This window comes from Manacus vitellinus, unplaced genomic scaffold, assembly GCF_001715985.3.
Source record: "Manacus vitellinus isolate BGI_N305 unplaced genomic scaffold, ASM171598v3 scaffold_32_pilon, whole genome shotgun sequence".
Lineage (NCBI taxonomy): Eukaryota > Metazoa > Chordata > Aves > Passeriformes > Pipridae > Manacus > Manacus vitellinus.
The window spans coordinates 5,042,116-5,066,862 of NW_021940460.1; the positions used below are offsets into that span (position 1 = coordinate 5,042,116).

General features: G+C 50.2%; 1 protein-coding gene across 3 annotated transcripts in view; it reads right to left on the reverse strand.

Moving 5' to 3' along the window:
- DTX2 (deltex E3 ubiquitin ligase 2) overlaps window positions 1-23,232 on the reverse strand; it is a 29,900-nt gene extending 6,668 nt beyond the window's left edge. For 2 of the 3 annotated variants that reach the window (XM_029961364.1, XM_029961366.1), the window contains exons 1-4: window positions 22,848-23,232; window positions 18,311-18,896; window positions 9,922-9,980; window positions 2,876-3,007 (exon numbers count right to left, since the gene is read on the reverse strand). In XM_029961364.1, coding sequence (XP_029817224.1) covers window positions 2,876-3,007; window positions 9,922-9,980; window positions 18,311-18,896; window positions 22,848-23,154 — 1,084 coding nt within the window. In that variant the 5' untranslated portion in view covers window positions 23,155-23,232. The remainder of the gene's footprint in view (window positions 1-2,875; window positions 3,008-9,921; window positions 9,981-18,310; window positions 18,897-22,847) is intronic. The other variant, XM_029961365.1, reaches the window with a different exon arrangement.
- Window positions 23,233-24,747: the final 1,515 nt, after the last annotated feature.

A 24,747-nucleotide genomic window follows, 5' to 3' on the forward strand; every position in this document is an offset into this window, starting at 1 on the left:
TGTGCCAGGATAACATAGAGCCTGCCTGGAGACTATGGCTTCCCCGAGACCCACAGCACGTGTCTGTGCCAGAGACATCCCTGCCAGAACAGCAACAACGCTAATGAGTCCTGACTAATTAGCGCCTCTGTTTAACACACCCCAGCTATATCCGGCTGCAATTCCATCAGCACTGCCTCAACCCAGGTGGGACCTGGATTGGCAGCAGCAGCAGGAAGGGAGGGAGAAGAGGCTCAGGAGAGGCAAACTGCACCCACCAACAGCTGGCTGTACTTAGTACACTGCTGGGCCCACTCCTGGATGCACAGCTCTTGCTTGAGATGGAAAATCCTAGAGGGGTGTGGGAAAGAACACACAACATGAAATTCAGGGCACGGAACAGGCCCATCTCTGCCTGCTGGCTGCTTCAGGGTCTGTAAAGGCAAAGAGAACACGCTGGCCAAAAATCAGGCTCAGGACCTGCACTGCAGAACAATGTCCCTAAGCCCTGAAGGGTGTTGTACAAGCACAGCTTGTTCCTAGAAGGGACTGAGCACCCTCTGCATCCCAGGAGGGAGGTACTCTGCAGGACTGGCATCCCAGCCCCTAGCAAAAGGAGATCCTGCTTTCCAAAACAAGAGAGAGATTTTAATAACCTAAACCACTGAAAGGTCCCCCTTCTCATGGGTCAGTGTGGGAAAGAGCCAAGCTGGCAGAGTCTCCTCTTGCAGCACAAGGATGGCTCGGACAAATCCTGCCGTGCCAGATTGGAAAAGGAGCTCCTTGATGCCTTTCTCATTCCATCCCTCCTGCTGGTGTCCCCTCTGCTCCTCTGGAGGTGTCCCAGCCCCAGCAGGTGGCATTGGAGAGCTGGCAGGGAGGTGACAGCCTGGCCTGGGGCCAGCGCTGCCGTAGCACAGCCTTTGGCCAAGGGCAGCCCTGCAGGCACACAGGGGTGCTCCCAGTGCTGCACCCAGCACCGAGGAACTGGCATCTCGTGGCAGAGGAGACGCTGATGGGGTGCAAAACACCCAGCACAGCTACAGCCACTCCTCTGCTCCCTGGCAGACACCCAGCACGGCGTGTGCTGCTCTCACCCCCAGCCCACATCCCATCCTCCTTGCTCCCTGTTCCATGCTCTGCATTGCTGCTTTCCCCACCCCACTCTCAAGTCACAAGACACACCCTCCTGTTAACATCCCTTACAGCATCCTGGCTGTTTGCACCCACACCCCCTCCTGCTAGGGAGGGCTGGATGCTGTGAGTGGTGCAGTGCTCAGGACCAGCAGACCCCACGGAGGAGAAACCAGCAGCCAGCCGGGCTGCAGAGGAGCAGGCCCGTGTGTCTGTGCCCACACTGTGCCCTAAATACAGTTATTTCATGTCACTAACCAGCAGCAGGGGAGCAATGCCAATGCAGGCCCAGCCCTCGGTGTTTTGGGCTCCTCTCTGGGAGGGCCTGGCCCCTCACAGCTCCATTTCAGCACTGTTTCCAGGGCATTCCCACCACTCAGCCCTCATCCCTGGCTGTGGAGGGCTGCTTGGATGCTGCCCGTGCCAGGAGTGGAGCACCAGGAGCCACATTACCCCACCACCTCGCCAGCTGGCTCCATGGAGTGAGATCCTCATCCAGCCCCTCTGTCACCCACCTCCACTCGGCTCTTCACCTCCCATTTTCCTTCGCTCCTCCTGTTCTGCACTGCTTCTCCTGCCGCCCCTGCTTTCTCCTCCCCCTCCATCACACATCCTACTCCACATTTGCTCTCTCCCTCCTTCTCGCAGTTCCCTCCATAATGCATTTCCACAAAATACCTCCCTCCTCATTTAATTTCTATTTTTCTTCCTGCCTCCTTCAGACAGCTTCGGACTTCGTGGACTCCAAGGAGAGAGAAAAATGTACTAATAAACTCCCCACACAGACAGGTGTCTCTTCCCCTCCACCTCTGGGCTCTTCCCTTTCTAAAATATAAGCATCTCATATAAGTGTTGAACACTTCCCACCTCTAGTCCCCCCTTTTTGCTAATCCAAAGCGGGGGACACACTGTAGGTTTGGTGGTGGTTGACACACCTGTGCCAAGGTTGGCAAACAACCTCTACAGCTACACCAGGCTGGATTCACACCTATTCCTGCAGAGTCCTAGGGCTGCTACACACAAATGAAATCCAGGCTCTAAACTGGGAGCCCACAGGCTCTGCAAAGGAGAGGGATGCCAGTGAGATAAGAGGAGAAATGAAGGCCCTACCCTGGAGGTGGCTCAGCTCAGCATGAGAGCCAAGGTAACCCATCCCTTCCTGCCAGGGCACATCCACCTGACAGCACTCCACTCCCTTCCACTCCAGACAAGAGGTGAAGAGAATAAATCCCCTGCAATTTGACCTAGAAAGCCCTGTATGACTCAGGGGTCTGCTGGTCTGGCAGATCCTTGTCATCCCATGACTCAATCATGACGAGCATGGCTCACAAGCAAACCTTCTCTTCAGAGCACATATGGATTCAATGCTCTCCTTGATGGTCCTTCAGCTCCCAGAGTTGTTCCACCAATGACTCAGAAGGTCCTGGTATGTGGACACTCAGGGTTCCCCAAGAGGGTGCAGCAGGAGCATGGGGGAGTCTGACATGCACGGATCACAGAGCTGCTCCAGCTTTAATTATGGATGGAAACGAGCAGACCTACCACAGGACCACATCTACTTTCTCATCTTATTTCACAGCCTGTCAGAAACGGTGCAGGGCAGGGGAGACACATCCTGCTTCTCCCCTCGGTGGGACGAACATCATCAGTCAAACCAGAAGAGCCAAGAGGGCGGAGGGAGAGACGACAGGAAAGGAAGGAGCGCAGAGAGATAAAGAGAAGGAGACGGAAGCAAATATATCAGAGTTTGAGCAGGAACTACCTTTCTTGGACACTTTCCTCCCCTCCTTAACTGAGCTGTGTTTTTTAGTGGCTCTATGGGTGCTGGCAGCTTGCGGCACACGGGTGAGGTGCACGGGGAGTCCGGCGGCTGACATCAGAATAGCCGTCATGCCTACAGTGGGTACGAGGTCAACATGCAGGAGGGAAACAATGGGGAAATACAATCATTAAAAAAAAATAATCTTTTAAAGGAAATTAAAAAAAAAAATAAAATAGAGGATAAAATAAAACGAAACCCAAGCCCTTGTTTCAGAGGACATAAAACATCCGAGAGGCAACAGGGTTGGAGTCAGCACAAGGACAGGATCCGGAGGTTTTCACAGGGAGGAGCCCAGGTAGCAAATTAAAGGAGGGAAGTGTGGGCACACCTCTGTGCTGGTGTGTGAACAGGACCTTCCTCTTTGCCTTGGCTTTAGGGCTCCTCAGGCACGGAGTCTGCTGTGGTGCAGAGTTCTCCCGCTCACCAGAACCCTGGAAGCAGCCCTGAAGGATGCAGGGCATCACTGGTATCCCCTAAAGATCCTGCTTAGCTGTTCCCACCTAAAGCTACCCATTTTAACAGTGCCACACCAAACCCATCTCCAGAGTGCAGCTGAACTGCCTTCAAACCCTGGGGCAGGAACTGCCCCACTCAGCCCCTCGCTCACCCCACACCCTCTCCTCCCTGGCACTCCAGTTTTCCCTTGCACTCCCAGCTCAATGCAATCCTCACCCTCCCCCATCCCAGCCAGCTGTATCCATGGGATGCAGTTTGATAAAGCTAATGAATCATTAAAAAGGACAGCCATTCCCTGAAGGTAAAATTGGCACACAGACAGCTACAGGACTGATCACGCTGATCCGAGATGTTTGCCTGTGAAATGCAGGCTGGTTACAAATCATAACATTTCCAAGGTACCATACTGCTCTCACACCTACATCCAAGAGAACACCTGCTTTTGCTTTCCCAAGAGCAATTTCCCACCTGCAACAGACAGCATGAGAACTCAAAAAAAAAAAAGAAAAAAAAGAAAAAAAAGAAAAAAAGCTTATAGTTGCAAACCAACAGCAGAAAACCTAAAAGCCAGCGTTTCCCCAAAAGTCACCTCTGATAGCAGACCACACAAACCACATCCTAATGCTATGGACATTCCTGACACAATCCTGCTCAGTAATACATGGCCAAAGCTCAGGTTTCCAAGGATTTCATTTTTGCAAGCCTCTATTCATCTGGGTTGGGAAAGGAAGATTCTAGAGCACATTTGTCCAGGACAAAAAATGAGGCACCTTGTCCTTACATGACTGAAAATTGAGTTATGAGGGGAAGCATCACCTTTGCATGCAAGTGGTAAGACTATTTTCTGCCTCAAATATGCAACCAGTCAAGAACTTGCATCCTGTGACTAGAAATCCCCTGTGCAAAGCCTGTGTCAGTGCCCCACAAGTAGAACCACTCCTACGCAGTGCCAACCACAATTTATGCCTCTTTTTCCTAAGGTCAGAGCACAATAAATATTCCAGAAGCTGTTCAACTCCTTTCCTGATACCCAAAGTTGAATACTTTCAATAAAACTTTCCCATCTACGAACCAAAAGACAGACAGAAGGAGTTGCACAACACAGGAAGAGGGACACAGATGGAGGAAGGAGTTTCCCCAGGGTTACCCAAGAACTTCTGGAAGGGCTGGTCTGGCCACAAGACCAGGCTGCCCAATGGATGGTGAAACTTCCAAATGGAAATAGGTAAGCAGGCAGCCATGGATCACCTCCATTAGGTGCCATCATTGTGGACCTAGATCTGAGGTGCTGCAGGGCCAGAGGAGGATCTTCAAAGCATACAAAGCCTGGGTTAGTATCTCTTGTCCCACTGACAGCATCAGGCCCTTCCCAGCAGGCACAGCCAAGGAGAGCCCATCAGATCCAGCAATTTCACCATCAAAATAACTTCCTTTCAATCCTGAACTAAAGACCACAAGCCTATTTGTATGTTCTCAACCCTGGTTTAAGCCAGTAGTCCACTACTTCCAGGGAGCCTTAAGGAAGAGCTGAAATGTTCCCATAACAAAAGCTACTTGTTTTTTCCATGAGTACGACTGAGCACCTGAAGCCCGGCAGCAGCACCAAAGCTGCCACCTACACATGCACCAGGCAGGTCCCTTCCCCTTCCAGCAGGTTAAAGGGCAGCCAGAGGTATTCCTAGAAGAGCAGTACCAACTCACTCTGATTGGAGAGCCTGGAGGAATAATATTCTTGAGAAACAGGGAAGATGCTGCCCCCGCCACAGCTGGGGAGATCATCTCAGTCTGACCCCACTGAGGCTGCAAAATACAATTCCCAGAATTGGTGCAGAAACCAAAGTTAAAGTTGTGTCTAAAAAAGCTGTTTCTAAGCAGTGCAATAGCTCTGATTGCACAGACTGACATTTGAAAAGCGAGTCCAAAGACTAACAGGGATTATCACCACCCACGCACAGCTGACTGATAGGCAAATGCAAAATTAATGTGTTCTTCTGAAGAGATCAATACTGTCTTGCTAATGTTAGCATGCAGAGCCCATAAAAAAAAGAGAGAACACAGCAGAAACAGAGGCTGAACAACCAGCTTCAGACTCTCAATGTCAGAGGGCAACATGCTGCCTTCAAAAATCAGACCAAGCAAAGAGCAGGAGCCACAGAATTTCAGGTGAGTTCAGCTACCCTCTAACACAGCCCCTCTTGTACCTGGAACAGGGTGTCCAAAACTGCCTGCCAGCATCATGAATCACCACCAAAAACCCCCAGCATTTGTTCCTCAAATTCTTTTGTTTTATGAGCTGCAAACCCAGTTGCAGCTCCACGCAGACATTTAGCACAGGGTAAACATGGGACCAGCGGAACTACTTCAACCCAATGTTCTCCCAATTTTAAATTGGTCAAGAAAACAAAAGTAGGAAAACACATTTTCCTGACCAATTTTTAACCTTCTGCTGCACATGCAATGAATCAATGCATCACTGAATGCAGATTTAGATCAAGAGAGCATTCAAAAAAGGGATGTCCTGGTGTTACTCTGCTCTTCTGGCTCATCTCAAACCCCAGCAGCAATGCCTCCTTTGAAGTTCTAACACAATCCTGCAAATCTCAGCATTAACAATCCTCCCACGACTTTGGTGGCAGAGTCCCCAGCAAGGGATCTCCTCTGCCCCAGGCCCTACATGGGAGTGTGTGTTCATACAAAGTGCCAAAACAATACACAGACATGTCACATCAGCAGGTGGAGTCTCCAATTCTGACCGTGGACACAACAATTTCAAGTCAGAACCTGTTGTAGGCATCCATGGAGTTATGTCAGGAGCTCTAAACCTGGATAAATTCTCACTGAATATACAAGGGGCAAGTTGCAGCATGACAAGCTTGCCCAGACCAAGCCTGCTCTGGATATCACATGTTCCTGTGAGAGTTCCTGCTGCTCACCAGCAAGCCTGGGAACTTGAAAAATATTATTTAATATGTTCACACTTTCCATTGGGCACTGGGTTTCTTCACTGCAAGGACTGCAGGAGTGAGGAGACCAAGCCTTGTGGAACATCCTTTGGCATCTGATCTGCTGTGAACACCTGCAATAACCACACTCAGAACTGCCTCTATTCTCTTGCTCAAAGCATCTATTTGGCCAGAAATACAACGTTAGTGACTCCTTGGGGTAAAATTATTTTCACTGGAGCTATGACAACATCCACCAGCTTTTCTCAGCCTGCTGTGTAAATAATGGACTTTTGTAATATCCTGTGCAGAGGCTGAGCACGGGAAAAGCACCCTGACATAATGTAATGAGTGTTGAGGACACACTTACTCATATCCAGCCCAACGTGCCCCTCTGGTCACCAGCTCTGGTTAATGAGCTGCATTTGCCAGGCCTCAGGCTGGTGCAGGGCAGAGCTTATCTTCAAATAACATGAGATCTCAGAAAAGCATTGCTAATTTGTACAATTATATCCACCAGCAAAATCATCATGCTTAATATGCTCCCAAATGCCCCAGCTCCAGGAATCATGTGAATGAGAAATGCTTCGTTTCATTTAACAAAAAGCTCATTTCCAGCCTTCAGCTTAAAAAATAGTATTAGAAGGGCCTTTATATGAGCACCTTGCCCACCCCCTCAAGCCCCAAGGCACACCAGCTAAACTTCATTATTCTCAGGAGATATTAGTCCAGTTGATCCTTGAACACCAATACTGTGGTTAAACAGTTTGCTTAGACCTCTCTTCTGGCTTTCCACTGTACCAACCAAATTCTCACAGGGAAAGAAAAAGCTTAAAAGACAAGTTTCCACATGCACTTTGAAGTATTAAAATAGCAGAAAGCAAGGAAAAAGAAATTATGGGGTTTTGTACAAAATATGGTTTTTAAGTCAGCTTCACAATGTCTGAGATCCCAAGTGGTGCTTTCAGAAGACGTGGGGTTGACAGTGTTACAATTCCCTCGCTCATCACACCAACGAAACCCAGCTTCTCATTCAGACCCCACAGGATTCCTCATCTCCTGTTTATCCACCAGAAGCTCCCTCTGCATCCAAGAGATGCACCTGCAGCATTTCTCAAGATCACCCATGAGATTCAGGGGTTTTATCTCTCCAGCTTCAAACCAGAGCCAAAGCTGCTGAAGCACCCGGGGATGGAGACCAAGGCCTGTGAGACTTCTGGACACATTTCCCAAAATAAAACCTCCTTCATTCTCATCCAAGACTTCCCTCTCCCTCACAACATGAGAGCCCTAGAGATCCCAGCCTTTGCCACTGATGCTGAAGGAAGCAGTCATGCAGCAGGGACTGGAGGAACAAAAAGGGGCCCAGATTTTGTTAGAGAATAACCTGAGTAATGAGTAACTCGCACATCACCAGCAGGATTTTAAATATGAACAAAATATTACCTCCCAGAAGTGGTTCAAGACACAGAGTAGAGCATAGAGGGGAAGAAGGTGTCCCTAAAGAGCCAACCAATTAATGTTTCAATACAACTATTCCTTTTTACCAGAACTCCACTGCTTCCTTTTTTACCAGAAATATCCCCAGAGATGTTTTCCTTCTGCTTCCTAATTAACTTGTATTAATCTTTCCTCTGCTTCCATGTGACTTTGAGGACGGACTCAAATTCAGATTTCCCTCCTCCCTTGCACCTCTGAGGTGTGTCACACTTGGCAGAAGGCAGCACAGTGCCCATCAAAGCAGTGTCCTACAAAGACCTGGATCTGAAGGAGACGCTGGTCCCAGGGATTTGCTTCTGCACTGACAGCACTCAGCTCTGCACTCCCCTGCATCCCAGAGTGCATTGTGGAGAGTTAAAGAGTATTAAAGTGAATATTTATTCCCTCTTTTTCACCCCCAGCCTGCAACAGAGATATCAGTTACACGCTTAACCATTTTATTGTATTAAATGGAGGCAAATGTCTTATTTTACTGGGCTTTCCTGCAGCCTCTTATATCCAAACGTGGCACTACAAGGCATAAATGGACTGTGTGTATTCACCTCTTCCAAATCCACAGTGGGTGACTTGTACTTGGAGAATGAGATCACAGTTAACAACATTAACAGTCTGGATTCACCAGGGCTCTTCAGTTCTCTGCTGTATTTACCTTTCTGTGATTAAGTACCTAATTACACAGTCAGTGCTAATAGCCAGGGGAGGAAATCCAGAGCTGCCTCGAGTAAGGGGAGTTCTGCTCAGGTCACCCTCCCAGACGAGGTCTGAGCTTGACTTTACACCTCGTTTCCACAGTGATTTGCTAAGAGGAGGCAGATGGGCTGCATGCTGTCAGAGGACACCAGTGTTAGTCTTCATGCAGCGCCAGTTTGGCTACAGAGACATGCAAGGCACAGTTTTATGACCGTGCTAACATTAGATGACTGAAAACATCAATCCTGGGGACCATTTTTAGGCAGGGTAAAGGCTGGCACTCAAGAAGAGACCGAACACCATCACCTTTTCTGGAATAAGGTGGTAAACCTTGTCTTGAAAAACAAGAGTGCTACAGTCTCCACTTGCTCAGGAGCAAAGTTTGGTGTCCCAGGAGCTAATAACCTCAACAGACCATGCCTGGATAAGAGCCAGAGGAAGGAGAGGATTAATAGATTATTCTGTAGTGCCTGAAATGGACACAGGAAAAAAAAGCCCAGACAGAAAATACCAGACATCAGGTCTTTCCCACTCCTCTGCCCCAGGTTACCACATCATGACATCCACATGTATGTACAGTCAGGGTCAGGACAGAGAAGACCCCTGCTTTGGCAGAACACCCAAACCCCCCAGCACCGACACACCAGGCCCCCATGGTTTGGCACTGGCTGAGTCCCAACAGAGCAAAGGTGCCAGTGGCTGTTAGCACAGCAAGGCTTCCACTGAAAGCTGCAAGCACGAGCTGGCGTTTTTAAGGCAATGCCATTTCAACTTTAACAGGCAAATCTACTCTGAAAAGGGGCATTGAAAACTGGCACTTTCATCCCTCCCAGACACAGTCCTCAGTATTGTGCTCACAAGTTTGGATAACAAGCAAACCTGTATTCTGCTGCTACAGGAGACAATGTCTGATTCAACTTCTGTCTCCCCTTTCCCTGAGGCAAGGCATCAAAATCCCCTTTAAGCTAAAGACCACCTGAGCTTTTTTAATAAAACCACGTTTAAAAACTCACATTAAAAACCACACACAATCTCACACCACTTTGACTTTAAAAAAAGCAGCAAATAGCAGTTTTTTCCACATGCCCTTTCCTTTGCTACTTGCTCATGCACATGTACAAAGATGAATAGCCATGCTTTAAATAATCCCACTAATTTTGAGAGCCTAAGGACAAGCACTAACGAGAAAAGAGTTACTGAAGGTTTGCCCATCCCATTCTCTCCCAAATTTGCCCTCTTTGCTTTTCTGAAAAGTCTTTGAGTCTCAAACTTTATATGCCAGCAACGTTTCTAACTCTTCCTAAAAGGCACTAAAGAAAAATAAGTGCCCCAGAAAGGCAAACCTCTCATTCACCTAATCCTAAGGACTGAGTAAGTAAAGCAGAGTAGGGTTCTTACCTGCCAGGGCCTGGTTCAGTTTACTGGGTTTGAGCATCTTGATGGGCAGGTTTGGGGCACTGGAGAGAGAAAAGAAAAAGGGACGAGTTCAACAGCACAGAAAAACCACTAACAAAGAAACCAGCAGTAAAACTGCCTTCTGAATGCCAGAGCCCTGCATATATTAACAGGGCTTAATTGCTCAGATGAGCCCCAGATGGGACCCTCACCCATGCACCCTTCTCCCACTGGTTCAGGAGCTGTATTTGAGGAGGCCTGTCCTTGCCAGAGCTCTCTCCTAGGTTAATTTACCTCTAAGACAGGCTTCAGAGCTGTGCTGTAATGTAGCAGCCTCCAGCCCCATCTCTTCTCAGCTGGAGGCTGAGCCTGACTCATCCCTTCCTCCTGCTGGACCCTGCTCTGATCCTGTGATGCATCCCTGCTCTTGCTATTCCACCACAGAGCTTCCTATGAGCAGCCAACATGCACTATGCATCCAACAGGAATCCAAAGGGAACAAAGGCTGCAGGAGACTCACAAGAGTTTGTCACCCATTTTTCTTTGGAAATCAGGACGATTCAGACACCAAGTATCCCTCTCAGGTTCTTCACCTACTTGTTTTAGCAGTGTTTCCCAAAGGTGGCAGCTGCACCTCAAGCTAGTCTGGGATAGATGGGCAGCCAGGGTCATGCCATGAGTTGGAGAAAGGAGTTAGGAAGGAAAGGGGGAGCAGCAGCATGAACACTGAGGAGGGGGTCACTAGAGAAGACAGCAAGCTGGATCCACATGAGCAGAGCAGGAACATCTGAAATCCAACATGCTGGCACAGAGAAACCACCCATGGGCTCTGTCTCAGGTGGCACATGTGCATCAGCTGCAGTTAATACACAGTGAATTCTGACAACTATCCCCAAGGCCTCCCCAAAATTACATCAAACCTGGCCAGCTTCTTAAGAATTCAGAGACCAAGGTGGTCAAAAGCCCAAGTCTCATCCACTATTAAGGGGGAACCACCTTCTTTCCAGCTGGGATGCAAGAGCTGCCATGGTGCTCCAAACAGCATCACAGAGGTCCCTCCTTTCAGCCTTGCTAAAATCTTTGTCCCTATTTCCATGACAATGACCAGAGCTGAAAAGATTTGTGAGTGACATGTGACTGCCTTCCACCCTCCTGAGAGGGAGGCATCCCTACCTCTTCCCTCTCCTACCTGTCACAATTTGGAATGGGCTCCTGCAGGTGTCCTGAGCTTCCTGAAGAACACTGGACAGGACCCAGGGTTTGGTGTGGCACTGACAACCTGTCTGAGGGAAACCAGCTCTTCCAGACCCTTATAAAGCTCTCCAGACCAGAGAGGTTTTCCTTCTGCCTCTTTCAAATGTTGTGCTTTCCCTTTGGCTGCCACCAATTTTGCAATGTCTTCAAATGATGCAATGGATTGTTCTGCCTACAGTTCAAACCCCCCAAATACAGGGGAAATCCTCCACATGATTTCAAAGGGCTTTGAGTCAGATGGTTTTCTGACTCTTTTTCTTTCCTGATTCACCCTCTTCATCACAGTTCTTTCTCAGGTATTTCCCTCCTCCTCCTTCATCTCATCCCTTTGCTTCACAGAGACATTTGACTTTCCTTCATTTCCTCCTCCAACTGAGCAGCCAAGAAGACAACAGAGCCTGAGCAACCCCTCCACCCCAGCCTGTGACCCTGAGGAGCTTGTGCTTTATCATCACACCACGACATGGAGGTGCTTTCACTTCCCCATGGGAGGTAAAAATACTGTAAAGCACAAAGCTGAACCTTCCACTGTGCCAGGAAAGCAGATGGGGGGCAGGGGATCCTTCCAAAGGGCTGGAGCACAGGGTCATTACACCTGAGGCTGGAGAAAGCAAACCCAGAGCTGCCCTGGGAAGGGGATCACTGGTAACCACATTCTGAGATGATGGAAGAGACAATCTTTACTCTTCTTTCCTGCATTGTAAGGCTCAAGTCCAAGTCATCCAGGAGCAAGAACTTGTTGTCCTGGTTTCAGCTGAGATTGAGTTGATTTTCTCCCGAGTAGCTGGTACAGTGCTGTGTTTTGGATTTAGGATGAGAATTATGTTGATAACACAGGGATGTTTTAGTTGTTGGCAGTGATCACATTAAATCAAGGCCTCTTCTGCTCCTCACCCCACCCCACCAGTGAGGAGGCTGGGAGGGGACACAGCTGGGACAAGGGATATTCCAGACCATTTGATGTCATGCTCAGTATAGAAACCAGGGGGAAAACTGCTGCTGCTCAGTGGGTGTGAGCAATTACATTCTGCATCACATTTCAGTACTTTTATAATCATCATTATTATTATTTTTCTTCCCTTTTCTGTCCTGTTAAACTTTCTTTATTTCAACCCAAAATTTTCCTTTTTTTTCCCTTCCAATTCTCTCCCCCATCCCACCAGAGAAAGATGGAATGAGCAAGGGGGCTGTGTGGTGGTCAGCTGTGTGCTGGGTTAAACCAGGACAGAATGAGAAGAGCCCTCAAGATCTGCCAAAGGAAATACATAAGCAGTTAATGCATTTACAAATGATCAAGTTTGGGAAGCTGGGAGTGCACTGCAGATAAACTACTATCCATAAGCCAGGGGACAGTTGCTGATCAGTGGTGTAAAGGCAAAGTGTGTCAGCTTTGACTGCTGGAGGCCTTTAAGCCAACTGATGTGATGATGGAGAAACCAAATACTTCTTCTTTCAGCAAATACACCCCTGCCAGTCAGCAGCACCCCAGTTAACAGTGCCATAGGATGTGCTGACCCACTGGCACTGTGGGACCGCACTGGCACAGCTGCCACGCTCCCTGATTTCTGTTACAACTGCAGAAAGCCCAAAGGTTGATGAAATCAAGGGAAATCCAAACTGCTTTGAGGTACCACAGCGCTGCCTGGGCAGGTCTGCAGCCGCAGTGAGTGGGAGGAAGTGCTGTCACGCCAAAAAAGGTGCGGAAACGCTACTTGGAGCCTACGCTGGGTCTGAAGTGGGGGTTTTTGGAGGAGGAAGGGGAAGAGGTAACAAGGAAGGATATTGCCATTGTAGTGTAACATGGGCTGTGCCTCCAATCCCAGAGCAGCACAAACAGATGTATTTTATCCACCAGCTCAGATTCAAACAATTCCAGCATTGCCAGAAACAGTGCTGGCTTCTTGGGAGAGAGCTGGAGCCAGGCTGGGCTGAGGTCCTGCTGATTTATTGAAAACAGGCTCAGTTAGGAGAAAAAACCTGATGCAGGCAGGCTGGTGGGGGTCTTGCATAAGAGAGATCTGGAGGGCATCACTGCAAGAGCAAGCACTGCAGTGTGGAGAGATGAGAGGGATCCACTGAGGCACCTGCTCCTGCTGCCTCTGCTGCCCAGGGAGATCTGTAGCCAGGCAGTGCCTCTGACTCCCAGCCAAGCCTTCAGGCTGGGCTTGCAACACCTGAAAGTCAACGCCTGAATTCTCTGAACGTTTCCTAGTATTGTCTCCTCCTTCCTGGCCCAATTTTGCCCTGCTGTTTGCTGCAGCTCCTGCTCTCCCGCTGCTCTGTATCTGGAGGTTACCGAGTGTAACAGGGATCACCAGGTTGTGAACAAAGGGATGCAAAGTAAGACACTGTCCTCGGAGATTCAGCAAGAAGATACTGTTATGATTTCCCACCACCAGTTCCCAGGCAGTCTGCTATGGGAGGCAGACAGGGCAGACTGATATTTCAGCATGACAAAACCACTTGCTTCTCCAGAATTTCTAGATTCTGCAGCACCAGTGAGACAGCAAAGCACAAGGCCAGCAAGAAGGTGTGTCAACAGCTTGGAATCCAGGGCTGCTGCCACTTCAAACACTGGATGGCCAGGTTTGAGCTGAACATCACCTAAGCCACACATACACCATATCCTAACAGAGTAGAAGTGGGAAAGCCTGTAAGAACTCACCCTCTCCATCTGGTAACAGCCCTTTCTTCCTTCTTCTTCCCCTGCACACAACCAGCAGGCCACACATCTCTTATTAGGCATCTTTGTCACCCTCTGGGCAACAGCCAACACTTCTCCCCACAGGTCAAGGCTGCATCCAGCCCTGCCTCACACTAACACCAAGTGCTACCACAACACCCAAAGGTCAAACCCCCTTCCCAGGGCTCACCAACACTAATGGCAGTTTCTCCCCTACCTTTCTTCTCAAGAAGAGGCCAAAACCCAGACTGAGTGTCTCTAAAGAAGGACCTTTTGGTGCACTGCACACATGTGGCCACATGGATCTGTGGTTTTCCTCCTGGCACCAAGCAGAGAAGACTCCTCTGCTCCCACTCAGGAAGAACACCCAGCAGCAGAGAACCACGCTGGCTAACAGGGCTGCAGGACAAGTCACCATGTGCCCAGCAGAACCAGCACCAGGAGAGCCCCTCCTCACCATCTGAGGAACTTTTGGGATGCCTATGGACAAAGCTGGAAGATGTGAAGGAGGAGAGAGAAAAGGAAAGGCCTTGCCCAGGTTCTGCTCCCTCCTGATTCTACAAAGTGCTAACTGTAGGTTGCTCCTTTTGGGAGATTTAGGGGTACAGCACCAGATCCCCAATACTGTCAATATCCCTCCCTGGCCCTCAAGAGCCCCATTCCCCATCCTTTCATACAAAATCCTGTCCCCCTGAGCTGCCTGCTTTATTTGTAGGCACAACCTATACCAGAAGCCAAAGCCACATAAGCTCAGAGGGGCCAGCAGAGCTACAGCAGGGATTTGCCTGACTGGGGTACTAATTAATATCCCCAGGAAGATTGCTTTCTGCAACTTTACTCACTCATATTACAAGCAGGGTGTTTCAGGAGTGCCCTACTCTGTAATTAGCCAGCACAGTGCAGGGAACAGGGTAGCTCTTGCCCCAGGGATGGATGCTTTCCCACACGGGGTGAGAAGAATCATGCCAGGAGGTGGCTGGGATGCTGGGCAGCCAACCCCTGCTTCCCAGATCTGGCTAACAGCACTGAGACAAGGACACAACCTCTGCCATGGGACACTCCATGTGCAGATTCCAGCACTGTCTGTGAGAGAGGCCAGATTCATTAACTCTGTTTAATACATGGGAGGAAACCAATGCACCAAGCAGCAAAATAACTTGCCCACATGTATTTAACACATTAGCAGCAGAGCCAAGGATATTAGCATCTAGTTAAGCCTTGGCACTCTTCTCTGGGTTTTCCCTCTTTGACCCTCTTGAGAGCAGGAGGAAATCAAACCTGCGTTTTGCAGTGCCGGGGCTCCGCCTGCTCTCACACAGCACCCGCCCTGCAGCAAGCAGCAAATACATTTAACAACCCTCAGTGCCACAGGAGCCTGGGCATGCCTGTGCTGACAGCCTCTTCTGGGGGCTCTCCCTGCCTGCCTGCTAGAAATAACTGTCACAGCCACACGGGGAGTCAGGCAGCTTGCCAGGATGAACTGCGCCTCTTCCTCGGCCCTGCAGGACAGAGGTTTATTTCAGTGTTGCCATTTTTAGTTGTGTTTCCTAAAGAAACTGGGTGTACACAACTGCACTGTCTTTCAGTCTCTCCCAGTCAGCTTTTGAGCTCTTCTGCCAGTTGAAGTTCAGCTCCAGCAGGCAGCTGGGTCATCCCTGAAAGATTTGTGAAGATAAGCAGTTTTGTAAAAGCAAGTAATCTGTCAGTGCTGCTTTGGAGCCAAAGGCTGTGGGGTGAACACAACACAACCTTTATTAGACACCAGAGGAGCCCCTGTGTCCCACTGCTCACTTCCCTTTGGCCTCTGAGCACGGGTCAGCACAGGAATTGCACATCACAGTTAAGGGGAGTGAGCAATGCTGCACACTGGACACAGCCAGAAACCCTTGGTGGGATAATTAGTGCAGGATAATTAGCCCCAAAGGCTGGACTATTGGGTGATGCAGGACAGTGACTGCGAGGTAAGGGGAACAAACCACCATGCCATGTTCGAGGGGGGAAGACAAGGAACCCAGGGGATACAATAACCCAGGAATGTTCTGGGCTTAGGAATTAAATGAAACACATTGTTAGATTTTGCTACTCAGGTTTCCCCTAATTCACAGAAATTAAAGGATTTTCTGCTGAACACGAGTTCCACAAGCCCAATACTGTAACTCCAGCCAGGAGCAATTCCACCCACCCAGTGGCATTTCCGACTCAACCTCAGTGCAGAGGTGACAGGAAAAAGCCATCCCAAGCTGTCAGCTGGGGAAGAACAAGTCCCTTTCACATTCAGCACGCTACTGGAAGATGGAGATTGCCCCCCTGCGTGCACTTGGCTGTCTGGCAGGGACAAAGAGAGTGTCCCTGGCAAAACTAATCCCAAAGGACTGGAGAGCACACCCCAAGGGGACAGACAGGCAGCCAGGGGAGCAGGGCTCAGCTGGGGATGTGGGTTTTACAGAGGGTGACTGTCATATAGGCCTGACAGCACTCACTCGCTCCCTTCCAGGTGACCAAAGAGCTGCCACCTGCCCTGGGTGGCATGTCCTGCTGTCCCCAGCACAGATTTAACCATACAATCCCCTTTGCATCCCCCATAAAGGCTGGCTTGGGCAGGGATAGATGCCAGGACACCAGCCACCTCATCCCCTGCACACCACCAACAGCTGAGCCGAAAAATAGGTTGAAACAGCCCAACCTCAACCAGCCTTGGCATTGCTGGGCACCTCCAAGCCTCCTCCTGGGCATTCCTCTCCTCCTGGTTGGCATTGCCTGGGTTGTGGGCTCAGTTCATGGTGAGGAGACCATGCCACCCCTCTCTGGGCATCTCTGTCCCATTCTCCCTCCTTCCAGGACAGCCTCTCCCCCCACCAGTACCACAAAACATACCCAGACCCTGATCTGCTCCAGACAGGCTTGTGGGGCAACTGCTGCAGCATTTGGCTCTTCCTTTTTAATCTTCCCACACTGGGAGTCACTTTCCAAATCATGCTGAGGCTTTGGGGAAGGATGGGGGCTCCAGGCAGTCTGGAGCACCAACCAGCATCTCCCAAGAGAGGGGGAATTTGGCAGCTTCTTCAGGAGACAGCAAGAGCCTCACTGGGAGCTCCTGCAGGCAGTGCTGAGGTCTGATTTTCAGCCCTCCTCGAAGGTGACAGGAACAGAGGAGTACTGTGAATGCTTAAAGCACCACAAAAAATCACCAGGTGCAAAAAAAACCACCAAAAAAAGACCGTGAGAATGAAGAACAGGATGTGAGAAGTCATTTCACTCAGATGACCCCGAAGAGGGAAAGTCCTGATACAACACTAAGAAAAATACCTCAGGATTCAGCATCTTGTTTAAAACACAAATGAGAATCAAAACCTCATTGAACCTCAAACCCCTGTGCCTTGTGTAATTAGCAGAATGTGCTTCCAACACTCTAGATCTCTTATCTCTTTACTTACCTGGAGTAGTTTGGACAGGTAAGTCAGCCCTGGCAAGTTCCCCTGCAGTTTCTCAGGGGCTCACACAGTGGTTCAGCAGCTGGATTATTCCCAGGGAAGTGGGTGTAAGGCTCTGCACACTTCCAGCCGTTCACAAACAGAGGGAGCAATCAGCCAGCCCTTGCTTGGTCAGATGCTCAGTGCCAGCACTGCCACAGACAGATCTTACAGACCTCTGCTAGCAAGGGCTTGTGCACAGGAAAAGTTAAGATCCTGAGCGTGGGATAACTGACCATGGCTTGCCCCAGCAGCCCATGCCACGGAGAGGAGATGAGGTATCAGACCACAAGCCTCTGCTTTTCACTGAGCTGGCAGCAGCCAAAAAGGCCTGAAGAGAAGTGGAGCCCGCGCTCCCACATCAGTAAGGTGCAAACACAGCCCTCCTTCAGCTCCAGCTGCTCACTGATGGGAGCTGAGAGAAGAGCCATGGTGAAATCCAGTGGCATTTCAGCTCTGCATCAGCACTTAGCCTGACAAATAGCCTGGACACCGGATTTTGGCAGAGAATTCACCAGGTCTCAGCCACACCCAATGAATGTAGTGGTCTCCTCCTTGAAGGGGAAGAGCTTTGAACACAGAGCAGAGTTCCACTCTATGTTTACTGCCTACTTTGAACTAAATAAATGTTTACAAGTCCCCTTTTAATTCACTCAGTCCCTCTCAAAGTTGTTTTAAAGCCTAACCTGAAATACCACCAATCACTATTAATTTTCTCCAACCTTCAGAAACTCAACCTATCTGATTTCTCCAGTGGTTCAGGGAAGACTGGTAGACAGGGACTATATTTCAAGTGAGGAATAAAAGGAGTGGAAAGCAGAGGAGAAGCTTTTTCACCCACTGCACTGGATACACAGGCACAAACCTCTGTCTCCTGGGGAGAAAACCCTTGTAAAGTCCTCTGTGGGACAGAGAGTCTCCTAGATAAGGCAGACCTGAGCACAGCAGATGTCTCGGACACACAGAAGTGAATTAGGGTCTGTACCTGACTCCGTTAGATGCAGACAGTCCTGTGCTGGGGCCCCCAGCTTGCTGCAAAACCAAGGTGCTCTGTGCATTGAGTCTTGGTGTTGACCTTGCTCCAGTCAAAGTCGGTTTGTTATAGGGCACGAAGCCGACGCTGGAAGAGCTTACTGACGCTGTCCTACCGGAAACCTGATGAGCAGTGGAAGAGTTGGGAAAGTTTATCATGGAGTGGCGGTAGCGCGTGGTGATGGGACCAGTCCCGCTGTTGGGCCAGCACTGCTGGCAAGAACAACCCACCCCCGTGTGAAGGGGTGCCAGGGAGGTCGTCACCGGGTACGGGGCGTCCAAGCGCCTCTGGACGCTGCGGCGGAACCTCGTGGTCTTGTTGGTCTGGACTTGAGCCACAAAGTCAACCTCGTAGTTGTAGCCCAAGGGTCCGAGGTCTACTCGCTGGTGGTTGGTGGCACGGGCTTGCTCCAGGAACACGCAGACGTTCATCTCGTACGGGGACCACCCGCCTTCGTCGTTCTGCCATTCCCAGACGATGCCCTGCCCCGCAGCGGAGTCCCCCGGGAAGACGTGCCTGCGGACAGCCCGCATCGTCCCTGTGTGGGGAGAGAGGGGAATAAACACAGTCGTTCTGAGAGCAGAGAGTTAAGGAGGATTTGTTTCTGCACAGATCTGTGGCGCCTACAAGAGGGTGGTCTTCCTCCCCTCTCCCTCAGCAGGGGCACTAATAGAGCTTCTCCTCCCGACAGGGCTGGGTTTGGTCATGAAGCTCAGAGAAACGCAACACCCTCGAGATCCCTGTCCCTCTGCCAAATCTGATTGTGGGCTGGCAACAGGTTCAAAAGCTGCTGGGAGGAAGGGTGGGAAAGGAGGGAAGGAGGGAGGATGCAGACGCAGACACACCCGAGCACAAAGGCCCAGCGATCACATATGCCTCCCTGACGTTAAAAGGAAAAAAGTAAAAAAAAAAAACCAAAAATCAGGCTGAGGCACAGATCTGGTTTAAAAAACCCCAACTCCCACAGCCTTGACAACAGAGTAACTATAGAGACACAACAGCATCGGGAAGTGCTTTGCAGGAGCACTTTAAGGGGCTTGAACACCCACTTTGCTACATGGAGGTTCAGACAATTTTGGTCTTGGGAGAGTGGGTGAAGTCCCACAGGGGCAAGGACAAGGACTTTGGAAAAGGGATAGACAGGGCCAGCTTCTCTAGGCTCCTGGCTGCTGGGAGATAGAGCAAGACTAGAGAGGAGAAGACAATGAAGTAACTAGAGGAGAACAGCTGTTCAGACAAAGGGAGAGAAATGGAAGCAGACATTCTACTCTTGCAAGGCTGCTTGACAGCAACAGCAGGAGCTCAAACTCCCTGGAAGTCTGGCTCTCCAGGATGACTTCATTTCTGGGTATTTTATCCCTTTCTGCAAAAAAGCAGCAGCCTAACGGGAGCGAGGGAAGCCACCCAAGAGGACAAAAGCTCTGCAACCTCTGCAAAAATGCCACGGGGCAAGCAAGTCTAGGGATGCAGGAAGGTGGGAGTGAACAGGGGTGCAACAAATTGTTATGACACAGGAAGATTTCAAAGAACAGCACCAAGAGGAAAAAAACCAAATGAAACCCCTAAAGAGGTCATGAGAGTTATGGCACCATGTTCCAGGACTCCAGGTGAAAACAGGCACTTTACACCTAAAGCCTGAGGGGAACTGCCCTGGGATATCACTGGTGGCTCTGTGGGGTGCAGGCAATCCAGGCAAGCTTCACTCCCAACAGGCACATCCCAAAGAAAAGTGAGGACAGCCCACGTGGGACTCCACACTGCCAAAACTCAACTGCTGCCTGTGTTCAGGCTCTGGCTGGTTGAATGCTGGATTGAGGATACTGAGGATCTTTGCCTCACCCTGCTGTTATTTCTACCCAATAGTATTGGGCTACTGTGGAAACTACTACAAGGTGACCTTCCCAGCCTGGAATCAGTGCCTTAGTGGGAAGGCAGATGAAACAGCCAAAAGCAAACTCTAGCAATGACTGCTCCTATCCAGCAAGCCCTGCCTAGTTTTAGAAACACAAACCCAATGGCCTCAAAAGCTGGGTAACTTCAGGGATGAACCCCCAAACAGGAAGACTGGGGATAAGACTGGCTGGGAATGAGATGGTGAGACATGCACTGCTTTTAAAGATGAGTGCAAGGAACCTGCTCCCAAAAAAAGAGGACTGCCACGGGTAAAGCAAGATGTCAGAAATCCAGTGGGACACATCTCAGAGGAGATTAGCAAGGCTGCCACTGCTCCACTGGCAGCTCAGAAGATAAAAGCAGCACAGAGAGGGCTCAAGGAGTTTGCAAGCAACCTGAGTTTGTAACACCCCCAAACAGCAGCAGGGACAGCTTTTAAGAGTCAACAAGACCAAAGCCTTGCACTTGGACAACATTCCCCTTCCCCCAGGCTGGCAGGGAAACTGGCATTCCTCTCCAGGGTGGGCAAACAGCTGTGGTCAGAGGACAACTCCTGCTGCTTCCTTGCACTCAATCTCAGCTAATCTGCCTCAACCAGCAGCTGAAGCCCACAGCTAATCCTGCCCACAGCATCCCCCCACACAGCTGTCATTCCCTGCTGGAGGGGACGCTGCTCCCGTTAACACTGGCTTCCTGTTATTCTCTCTGGCTTCCTTTGAAGAGCCTATTTATCTGTCTAATAGCTAATGAGCAGAATACAACAGCCTATTTTTTGCACTGTTTAAAGATTTTTCATGGGGATGTTTCCTGCAGAGATTCTTTTCTCCAGCCCATGACAAAGTTCAGCTCTCAGCTCGCTCGGAAACGTTCATGTTTAAGGCAGAGCCCTGCAGAGAGGAAAAGCTTTGCCTAGAACTGGGCCACGGAAAGGGGATATGAGTGTTTCCAATAGTCACATTGCAGAGCACACAGGTATTTGTGGAGGGAGGCTCACAGCCCTGGCCCCTTTGATCAGCATCCCTCTGGATCGGTGGGAAGCACTGCAGGAGAGCTGTGGAGCGGAGTGAGCCTTTTTGTTATTAACAATTCAAACTCAGATCTAGTCCAAGGAAAGATGAGATCATGCCAGCCAACACAATTTCCAAAATTGTGCTGGACTGTCCCCCAGACATGACAAACTCTGAACCACCCCGCAATGGACAATATTCAGTGGATGTTCTGAGATCTTTCACAAGGCTCTAGAGAGATACAAGACCTCTAAGGAGAGACAGCTGCACTCACGGAAAAGAATGTCCCATTTACACTGGGATGCATCTTTCACCCTCCCACAGGCTCTCTGCTCATCTTCACCAAAGAGTTTGGGACTGCTGCCCATATGTTGGAGCACTGGCTGAAGGGCAAAAGGCTGGAAGGTTCCTTCACAAGTTTGGCAGGAGAAAACAGGAAAGAAACAGCTGCTGGTACGAGGTCTGGTGGTCCATGTTGTACTGCTCAAAGCCATAGCCTCAGCTGGGCTTCTCAGTGCTCAAACAGGCCACACTGAGCACACCTGCCAGGGCATCCAGCTGAGAAAGCTCCCCACCTCACCCAGGACACCGTTAGAAAAACTAATCTTAAGGTCACTAAGAATAAAACCACGGATGCAGCTGTGATGCTCACATTTGCTCCAACCACTTCCCTTTCCTGTCAGCACTGGATGATCGTGCAGCTGGTTCAAAACATTGCTCATTTACTGCTTCAACTGGCAAGAAACCAGCACATGTCCCCCCCCTAAAGCATGGGGGGGATGCTCGACTGCGTCCTGGGGTGATGGGAGAGGTGTTGGCAAAGGGGAAACTGATGGATGGAGAATTGTCCAAAGCAGCCATTCATTCAGGGTGTGTAATTTGGGATCTCCCTGGATTTTCCAGGGATGAAGTGCATGCATTCCATCCCTGTCCCTTTTCTAAGCTCCAGCTGCTCAGCACATCTGGAGCAAAAGAGGGTAGGAGTCATCTTGGCAAATTCTGAGCTGTACCCCCAGCGAGCCCAGGAGAGAGGAGGATGGAAATCAGGTCTCAATCCTGCTGTTAAGCCCATCCCTTCCTCCCTGGGAGGAAGCAAGCCAGGCTCGCACAGCACAAGTGCAGGGAATATTCTGCTGCAGCATTTCGGTGTTGTGTGGGGGCTGCAGGCTCTCACAAGCAGCTTGTGTGCGGCAGCATGCCAAGGTAAAGCAGCTGGCACTCCAGTTCCAGAGGGAACAAGGGATTCAAGCAGGAGGGTTGGAATCATAAAAAGGCCTTTTTTACGCAAGTGGTCTCGAATGGTTGTGGGTGGGGGGAGTTTCCAGCTCTGAGGGCTCTGGCTCTTGAGCTGTGAGCTCTGGGTGTCCCATGATGATGTTCCTTGAGGGATCCCTGCTGCCTGCACCCAGCTCCACAGATTTTCCCACTCTGGGCAGCACCAGAAGAGCAGCAGATGTGCCACCCCTCAAAGAACTGCCCAGCACGGCAGCAGACAGCGCAGCTTTGTAGGGCTGTCCCACACAGAAGGAGGCCCCCTTATCCCCGAGCACAGAAGCAAAACCCCAGCGTGGGCAGGGAAGCTCCCTTACCTGTATCCTGCCGGAACTGCGTCAGGCTCGGGATGTCGATGACGTAGGGAGCCAGGACGGGGTCCGCACGTCCCAAAGGGATGCTGCTGACAAGCCCCGACCCCGAACGTCGGCCCTTCTGCTGAGAGGCCTGAATAACCTGCTCGATGTAGCTGCAGACGTTCCCTCGGTACGGCCTCCACCTGCCAAACTCATCCTGCCATTCCCACACCGCCACTACCGTGGAGTTGCTGCTGTGCCCCAGGGCAGAACCGGGGAGTCCGGATGGCCCGGCTGAACTGCTTCCCGCTCCCTGAGCTGCTGCCATGTTCCTCCCTGAGGTCTGGGCACGACTGGAAGTGGCAGCTGCGCTGGCTGGCCTTACACCATTTTCTCCTGAGGACCTGCAGCGAGAAACAAAGAGAGCACACGGAGCTGAGAATGATTGTCCCAAATCCCCCCATCCCCCATCCAAACCACACAAGCCGTTTGAGAGGAAAACGAGCTCTGACTTTGACAGAGGATGCATTTAGGAGAATACAGAGCAGCAGATTGGTCCCAAAACCCTTTGGCTGAGGGTGAGTGAGGCACCACCACCCACTCCCTGCCAATGCTGGCAACTCCTCTTTCTCATTTTGTGGCACCAAACACCACCCGACTCACCACAGATCTGTATCAAACCACCCCCTGAGCCACTGCTGATCATGTCAGGGAGACCTGTAAGGCCTGACTGAGTTCACACAGACACTCACTAGCCAGGAATGTGCCAAGGCAAGAGGGCACTCCACCCCCTTCCCCATCCATGCTCAGCACTGCTCCTGGCAGTGTTGTGCTCTGACCACCTTGACTTGAGCTGCCAAATGCTCCTCAAACACTTGTGCACAGGAATGACTCGGTTACACAAGTGGTTCCCATACTCTTCTCACTGATCTGAGCTCCAGGGCTACACCATCAGCTCCATTCAGGCTTCTGACCACTCAGCTTTGATCCAGGATCCGTCCCATGACTCTTTCTGTGTAGCACTGTATGTGCACACAAAGCCAGGAGACAATCCTCCATGCACAGTTTGCAAATCACAGCACATACACTTTTATAGTTGAGTGTGATCCCAGCAAAAAATGGATGGGAAGGAGTACAGGAACACCAGGAGGAACATAGGGTGCTGAGAGCAGTCTGTGTTGAGGGCAGTGATTTAGCAGGTCCTCAAGATCAAAGCTGCAGCTTCTCAGGTTGGAAAACAAGGAACTCTTGAAACAAGGGACAATCTGCATCAAAGACTCAAGCCAGAGACTCAAGCCCTTAAGATATGATTTGGGAAAGAATAGAGAATGTGATAGCAGCCCCAAGACATCCAGAGAAAAGACATAAAGGCCAGTAAACAAATTCCAACAACAAGAGATCATCACTCTTAGCCCCCAAGGGATGTAAAAAAGCAGAGACCCAAGCCATCACATGGTCACCAAGCTGCCTAAAAGACACCAGAGGTCTGATATTTGGCATTCCTTGTCCACTGTGTCATTCCAAGGAATCCTGTCTAGACCATCTGGACACACATCTGTCCAAGTGATGGACAGCCACTTGGAGATCCCCACGTTGGTTCTCGTGTGTAGGTGGGTATGGCTGTGAATGAGTGAAATTCATTTTGTTTTAAAATAAAGTCGCCTTCTCCCCCCTCAGGTCTCACGTCACTGATTGCTCGCTTAACTCCCTGCAGTCGGCAGGGAGCTGTGAGCTTCCTTCCCATCAAATGGAAAAGTTCAGGTCTCCCAAGAGGCAGAGCAGCAGTGGGTGGCTTCCACTGGAGGATGCCATCTGCACAGAGGATGACATCCCTGCCGGATGGGAGAAGATCCCACGCTCCGTGGAGCATCCCATCCATCATGCCCGTGTGGCTTGTTGGCTCAAAAAAGACACAGAAGAA